The 8,414-nt window shown below is 31.3% G+C and overlaps 2 protein-coding genes across 2 annotated transcripts in view; one reads left to right on the top strand and one right to left on the bottom strand.

The window, feature by feature from the left end:
• LOC111618607 (histone-lysine N-methyltransferase SETMAR-like) overlaps positions 1–806 on the bottom strand; it is a 15,451-nt gene extending 14,645 nt beyond the window's left edge. The window contains exon 1 of the mRNA XM_023360162.1: positions 8–806. Within this exon, the coding sequence (XP_023215930.1) occupies positions 8–666 (659 nt within the window). The 5' untranslated portion in view covers positions 667–806. The remainder of the gene's footprint in view (positions 1–7) is intronic.
• A 2,898-nt stretch (positions 807–3,704) lies between these two features.
• The window catches only part of LOC111618604 (E3 SUMO-protein ligase RanBP2-like), a gene marked incomplete at its 3' end in the record, with an annotated part of 120,004 nt that continues 115,294 nt past the window's right edge, over positions 3,705–8,414 (top strand). The window contains exon 1 of the mRNA XM_023360160.1: positions 3,705–3,927. Within this exon, the coding sequence (XP_023215928.1) occupies positions 3,856–3,927 (72 nt within the window). The remainder of the gene's footprint in view (positions 3,928–8,414) is intronic.

Below are 8,414 nucleotides of genomic sequence, written 5' to 3'. Positions count from 1 at the left end.
ATGAGGCAAAAAATCAACAAGCAACACTCCGTATCTGTCCCAAAACACCGTGCACATGATTTTCTGAGCAGAAATTGTTTGCTTGAACTTGACTTTCCTTGGAGATGATGAATGTCGCCATTCCATGGATTGTTGCTTTGATTCCGGTGTAACGTAGGCTACCCACGTTTCATCGCCTGTAACAATACGACTTAAAAAATCATCTCCTTCGTCACTGTAGCGCTCAAGAAAAGTCAATGCACTGGCCAAACGTTTGGTTTTGTGCTCCTCCGTCAACATTTTCGGCACCCAACGGGAACACAACTTCCGATAATTTAATCGTCCGGTCACAATTTCATAGAGAACACTTCTTGAAACTGCAGGAAACTCTTTAGATAAAGATGAAATCGTGAATCGTCTGTTCTCTTTCACTCTACAGTCCACTTTTTCAATCAAATCGTCGATAATGACTGAAGGTCGCCCACTTCGTTCCTCATCGTGAATGTTTGTGCGGCCATTACTAAAGGCCCTAACCCATTTTCGTACCATTCCTTCACTCATAACGCTTTCACCATAAACTTCACTGATTTGGCGATGAATTTCAGCCGCTTTCGAGCCTTTAGCACTGAGAAAACGAATAACGGCACGCACTTCGCAGTCGGCGGGATTCTCAATGAGCGGCGGCATTTCAATAACACACAAACAACAGTAAACAGAATCGACTGGCTCCGTAATGGCGTTTGTGGCTTCCCAACAGATGTAGGTACACAGCGCGCATGCGCTAAGTGCCGACTGCAGCGCTCCAGCGGCGTTATATTAAAACGGTACTTACTTTAAAAACACGCCTCGTACATAAGCTGTTATATTTTAATTATATTTAAGAATACATATGCTAGAGGCAAATGTGGAGATTACAAATGTCTAATGTCCTTTCCACATCTGGATCGAAATATTCACTGATGACCAAAAAGATAAATTAATGATTGATCAGATAATGATTCAATTATGGCATACGTCACAACTCCCGAAAATTAAAGACTCATTAGTAGTGGAGCAGCTGAATGACTTCTAATGACTCCTAATAAGCACATGGTTAAAAGTTCAATTTTTTTTTTCCTATACATTGAAGTTGACAAATTTAATATCTAAACTTAAAAAATATCTAAAATTATCTAGACTGAAATAAAAATAATCTAGATTAACATTCATTATCTAAATCTGTATTTTAAACATCTAGATCAACAAAAATACAGTAATCTAGAACTAGATGAAAAATATCTATGGGTGCGTTCTTTTATTCCTCCGCGTAACTCCGCGCGAGCGACATCCGTTTAAAAATGCCTGCGGAACGCGTTCCTAAATTCTGGTTGGACTGCGCCGTCGAACGGCAAAAACGGCCGCTTGTAGCAGTAGTTTGCGGTGGAAAGCAACATGGCGTCCTCCATGGCTCAGATAGTTTCGTTTCGGGGTCAATTATGTGGTTTTTATGAATAAAAATTTAGAAGTTGTGAAAGCGCAAGTTAGTGCACGCGGTGATGTAAGTGTCTTTTCGAATTTTTTCGGATATTAGCCGGCATTCTAATTTTTTCGTGGCTATTTTGAATGATCTTTCAACAAATAATCCATTTTATGGTTAAATTTTACAATTGGGATTCTTCTTTTGCCTTTAAAAGCTCATATTTTAGAATTATAGATTCCTCAATCACGATACTATCTACAGTGCGGGCGCCGCCATCTTTCTTTCTTTCACCGTTGTTCCTAAATGCCTACAAACAGCGGCGCACTCCCGTAGTAGCAGAGACGCAGAGCGACCGCTATTAACGCACCCTATTTTGGCAACACTGCTGCTTTAGTGCCCAAGAGGGCGCTAAAAGAACTTTTTGAATTAAAAAAAATATCACTACGCGTTATATTCACTTTATTAAAGTTTTCATTATTAAATGTAAACGCATAGTCCGTAATAATATAACATAATGAAACTAAAATAGTTTTNTTCATATAACACGGAACGTATCTACCGTGTTATACGGGAGTCTACTGTATCCACCTGTTATATGAAATATTTTATTTTCGTAATATCTGGAGTAAAAAAATAAGAAAGATGCAAATATCGTAGTCTTAATTATGGCAGAACGATCGATATTAAAATTATTCAATTAAACTATAATTTGTTTTTCCATTTGAAATACATGTTTTTATATCTGGATACCTGAAATTTCATATTAATTGATTTCTTCGAACTTATAAAACGATGGTATTAAAAACCATGTTTGTAACATTAAACGTATTTTAATATACGGTTTGGCGAATATAAAAATTCTTTATTAAAGTTTGTTCGGACCAGCAGGCAATATTTTCTTTTATTTTATTTCTATATTATTTCTATTATCATCTATATTATCTCTCAAACACTGTGTGGTGGTTGATGCACCACTTGAGTGTTCGTTGATTTATAAAATAACCGAAGCTTTATATCTCACCATGAAAATTTATTTACAATCACGTATAAGATTTTGTTTTACACTTATTGAGTAAAGCTCTATCGGTTACAAGCTTGCGTCGGTACAGAACATTCACTTGTCATGAGTAGGGTAGCCAAGAGAGAGAAGAAGAATATGGCGGACAAACAGCACATGTTTTAATAGCATCATCTGGATTTTCAGATGCAGCGCTAGGTTACAATTATTCGGCCGCCACACACTGTTTAAAACGAGCACAAAGGATACTTTTCATAATGTTTGTACATTTTATACGATGCATTCTCATACTTGAAACTGTCTTGCTGTCATTAATATTGGCCTTGTACATGTCAACTAAGTGATCACAGTTTTAAATGGCACAATGGCAGCTCATAAACGTAGCTCTTTAAGTTCGGATGATTCATTATTATACCGCATGTTACAGANGGGATTCTCAATGAGCGGCGGCATTTCAATAACACACAAACAACAGTAAACAGAATCGACTGGCTCCGTAATGGCGTTTGTGGCTTCCCAACAGATGTAGGTACACAGCGCGCATGCGCTAAGTGCCGACTGCAGCGCTCCAGCGGCGTTATATTAAAACGGTACTTACTTTAAAAACACGCCTCGTACATAAGCTGTTATATTTTAATTATATTTAAGAATACATATGCTAGAGGCAAATGTGGAGATTACAAATGTCTAATGTCCTTTCCACATCTGGATCGAAATATTCACTGATGACCGAAAAGATAAATTAATGATTGATCAGATAATGATTCAATTATGGCATACGTCACAACTCCCGAAAATTAAAGACTCATTAGTAGTGGAGCAGCTGAATGACTTCTAATGACTCCTAATAAGCACATGGTTAAAAGTTCAATTTTTTTTTCCTATACATTGAAGTTGACAAATTTAATATCTAAACTTAAAAAATATCTAAAATTATCTAGACTGAAATAAAAATAATCTAGATTAACATTCATTATCTAAATCTGTATTTTAAACATCTAGATCAACAAAAATACAGTAATCTAGAACTAGATGAAAAATATCTATTTTGGCAACATTGCTGCTTTAGTGCCCAAGAGGGCGCTAAAAGAACTTTTTGAATTAAAAAAAATATCACTACGCGTTATATTCACTTTATTAAAGTTTTCATTATTAAATGTAAACGCATAGTCCGTAATAATATAACATAATGAAACTAAAATAGTTTTTAAATGATATAATTAAAAAACATTTTAATTTTATTTTATGTTTACGGTATGGCAACACTTTTTAAAAGTGCCATCCGGTGCCCTAGTCGATATTTTGAAAGCTCGAGACGTTCTGTTATACGTCGTTACATTGGCTACCGCCGTTGGATTGTATTGCAGAATTGAATACGTAGCATGAAATTTCTATAAAAATGTTTCGTACCAAAAAAGATGTCGATAAACACGTTGCAGACATCTTAAGCAAAATCAATAACGAAAATGAGGTGAGTTACGTATTGTAATGCCGCGAATAGAAGCTCATTCTGGATAAAAATCACGAACATTCATTGCTTCGCTCTAAACATCCAAAGTTTTGATTTCCAACACGAAATTTTCATTAAATATCATATATTAAAACGCAAATTACTTATATAAGACTTTAAATATCGTGTTAATTATTTGGCAGAAACAAAACTTGAATTTGTAAACTGATCGCCCTATAACGTGATTTGCCACAATTTATTTTTTTTAAGCGAAAGGAATTCTTTAATTTCGAAGTTTTTAAATAAAATTTACCAAAATTTTAATCCATTTAATTTGAAATAACTTTATCTTAATATATTTTTATATTGAATAATTAAGAAGTGTATATATAAATGCTGGGCCAAATAAAAGTCTTGATTTTGTTATTCTCTTTGGTTCTAGATCAGTGATTTTTCAAAGTACGATCTGAGGTCCGTCGGCATGTGTTAGGTGTTCTGCAGACTGACCGAATGATTTATCCAAAATGAAATTCTACACTATTTAGTCAGATATAAGAACGTTTTTGTGCATTGTGTCTGGCAGTTTATTGGATAGACCTTTGGCACAGATTGGGTGCCAAAGGTCTGGCAGGTCGAGAACTACTTCTGTTACTTAAGGCAGTGGTTTTCGATCTTTCTGGGGTAGAATGCCATCTGTACATTATTTGTTACATGGAACATTAGCGTCAATATATTCAAAAATTGATGAGCAGTTCCCATGTTTACTATTATGACAAAACAATAAAGCAATATACTAATAAACTTTATTGTATTGAATGAAATAGAAATGTGGAATTGCGTACAAATAAAGTACTAAGTCGTAGTATACTGCAACATATTTTTAATAAAAAGTTTAAACCCCCTTTTTTTTTAAACACTTGAGGCAGGTTTGAGGAACACCGGTTAAGAATCATTGATCTAAGATGTGTATGGGAGTCATTGCTGGTCTGTGGTTCATCTGTGACTGTTTGTGGTCCATGGATTGATAACTTTAAGAACCACTGTTCTAGATCATCTGCTTACTCTTGTGATATTAAATTACAAAATTCTATTCAGATTATTTCCATAAATATATATTATTATGATTTTGATATCGGCTTTCAAATAGAGTTAATCAATTGAAAGAAGTGACAATTCATAAGCTCGAATTCCATCAGATTTATTTCAATAAAAATTACTTGATTTCAAACTTAAAAGCATTAAATTTTACTTTTAAATAGATTTAAATATAAATAAATTCATCAAATTACAAATATAGAATAATTATTGACTGATTTGAACAGTTTTAATGTCAAATAAGTCTTGATTAAATCTGATCTCTGAATAAATTTAAACCTTGTTCCTTTTGGTGATATTAAATTATAAAAAATAAACATTATTTCTGTTGATTTAATTTTATTGTTAACATTTTAGTACATTAAAATCTATTGAAAAAAAAATCTGAATATTAAATATAGGTCTAAATATTATTACTAATCTTTTATAATATATGGATATAGCCTTTGATGTTTTATAGTTCTAATAAATAAATTCCAGTAATTTAAAGTTTAATTCTTAATATTTCATCAAACTTTAAATTAAAAACATTTTTAGTTTTAGCTAATTAAAAGAATGTTTCATCAAACAGTATATAGTTGACTTGTAATTGAATGTTCTCTTGTCAGATTTTTTCTTTTTCTTAATCTTTGAAGTTAAATGAATGATATTTAAGTTACCAATTGGCACTGCTTTCAATGCAGCTTATACATTATGTTCCAAGGCAGTACCATTGTATAGCAAAGGTTGGTATATGATTTCACAACTCAAAATCAAACAAACATGGAAATATATTGTCTACTACGATTGTTCATTCTAACTACAGTAATTATAATTTTCATTATTTTAGTCTTTATATGAAAGATGTTTTCTATTTCCTGATTGAAAAAAAAAAAAAAAATACAAAACATTTGTAATCAAGAGAGATATATCATTTATGCAGATGTGTTTGAAATTGTGAGGAAGGATACAAATGCCATAAAAACATTTTTATTAATGCTCAAAATCAAAGCTTATTAAAAAAATGTGTCAATAATAATTAAAATTAAATTTACTTTCAGAAAATAATTATTTATATATTATCAAAATAGGTTATTTCTTATATATGCATATAACTGGAATTTACAAGTTTTTTAATGTATTTTTTTAAACTGCATATAACACAATTATAATTTTCTGAATCATAAGTCAAGGTTGGTTATACTCTTTCAAAAACTGTAAATCAAAACCTGTTACATTTAACATATTAATTTTTAGCTATAATAATACTTTTTCTGATAATAGAAATATCATTTTCCTGATATTTTTAGAAATACTTCTGATATAATAGAAACTCCATATTTTCAAGATTACATTCTGTAAAACTGCTGAATATCCATCAATTTTTATCACAGTCCAAATTTTTGGTTTTGAACTTATGGCAATCTTATTTTGACATAAGTCAATTAAATTATCAATTTATAATGGAAAAATGCAACCATAGGAAATATTAAAATCATTGTGCTTATTTGCTCAGAATGAGGAGTCAGGAGGAGAGGAAATATCTTGGGAAATGATAGTATAGGTCATTGTAAGCAAAAAACTTGTATATGAACATGGGTATTATTCTTGGTAACTTTGGAGATATAGCTATATGAAAGTTGCTCAAATACAACAATAATAATGAATGACACATGTGAACATTCAAAACAAATGCTCAAAAATTGAATTCTGAACTTTAATACATTTTACAATTGAGTCAACTGAACTTTATATTGCTTTGATTTACATCCCTATCACTATCAGTATGTCAAAAATCTGTTTTTGGGAGAATTAAATTTTGTCAACAACATGTGATGTTTGGACATGAGTTGTAAAGTGTATTGAGATTCAGGGTTCAAGTTTTGAGCATTTGTTTTGAATGTAACACATGTCATTCATTGTTGTTGTTGTTGTATGTGAGTGAATTTCATACAGCTGTATTGCCAAACTATTGAGAATAATACCCATGTTCATATAAAGTTTATTGCTTATCTATACTATCATTTCCCAAGATAATTCTCTCTCATCCTGACTCACCCTGTATAATCCACATTCTACATTAAAAAAAAAGATGTTGATAAACATTATTTTAAATCGGTCAAGAAACTTGGACAGAAATAGTTTATGATAATTGACTGTACTAAGTGGTTAGAAAATTATCACTGTACATTATTCAAATGAAATTGCCCAGTGTTTGTTATGACATATCAATTGGACACTGAACAAGACCCACAGAAATAAGCAGTTTGGTTGAATAGTTAAAACTAGAAGAAGGCTACATAAAACTAAAATTAAAAAAATTGAAATTTTATAAGATATTTTTAAAAATACTTGACAGTAATTTGTTTTTAATTGTATAATTAGATGATTATTCAGTTCCAATTAATTGTTCTCATTAATTGGCTATCTTGATAATCATTCCATTGTTAATAAAATGCAATGCTGGCATTTGCAATATGTACAAATAGGCTATAAGACATTGTGTATTATCCATATAAGTACGTATGCTAAAATAATGTGAGAAATTACAAGATATTAGTCACCACTGCATGGCAATCATGTGAATTGCATTAGAATGTTATTAAGATAACATTAGAATTCATTTAATTATCTCTCTATTTAACTCTGAGACTATATTCTATATTGTAACCTTTTTAAAATTTTTAGAATAGTTATAATTTTTTTAACAATTTTCTCTAATTGTTGTTTCATTATTGTTATCATCAGTCCTCCTACAAATAAATGGATTTTAGCTTTGTGAATATGAAAAATGATTGCAAATACAAATCTATGAATATAGAGTTTCTACTGTTTGAATATTTAAAAGCTAAATATAACCATAGTTTTATGGAAAGATATTTATATATTTAAAATAATTGATGTTATTTTATTGAATTGTATAATCATATTGAATCATTTGAATAAAATTAGAGTATGTACACATGCTATTTGCAAGGAAAGATACCAATATAAACAATCTTATATTTTTCTATAATATATTTGTATAAAGTTTATTATATAAGTAATTCTATTTTAAGTAAATTAAGCTATACTTGTATCAATATGTACAGTAGAACCCCTCTAGTCCGTCACTCTGGTTAATCCAACCGTGGTCGGAGTCGAGAAACTTGTCCCGACTCGTCGGTGACTCACCGTCCGTGGCATTTTTCTGTATTCGTTACAGTATATATTTTACATTGTGTGTACATGTACAGTTTTGTGTGTGTTTTCAACATGTCAGGAGTGAAACGTAAACATGTTACTCTTTCATTAAATGAAAAATTAGCAGTGCTACAAAGACTGGACAAAGAGGAAGATTGTTTATTTTACTTTTTTCTGATAATCCAACCTTTTTTGCGTTCCGACCATACCCCCAGTCCCAAAGGTGACGGATTAGAGGGGTTCTACTGTAT

This window comes from Centruroides sculpturatus, unplaced genomic scaffold, assembly GCF_000671375.1.
Source record: "Centruroides sculpturatus isolate CEXI.00-Female unplaced genomic scaffold, Cexi_2.0 scaffold94, whole genome shotgun sequence".
NCBI classification, from domain to species: domain Eukaryota; kingdom Metazoa; phylum Arthropoda; class Arachnida; order Scorpiones; family Buthidae; genus Centruroides; species Centruroides sculpturatus.
Note: the sequence above shows the minus strand (reverse complement) of the source record. Positions and strands in the feature narration are given on the sequence as shown.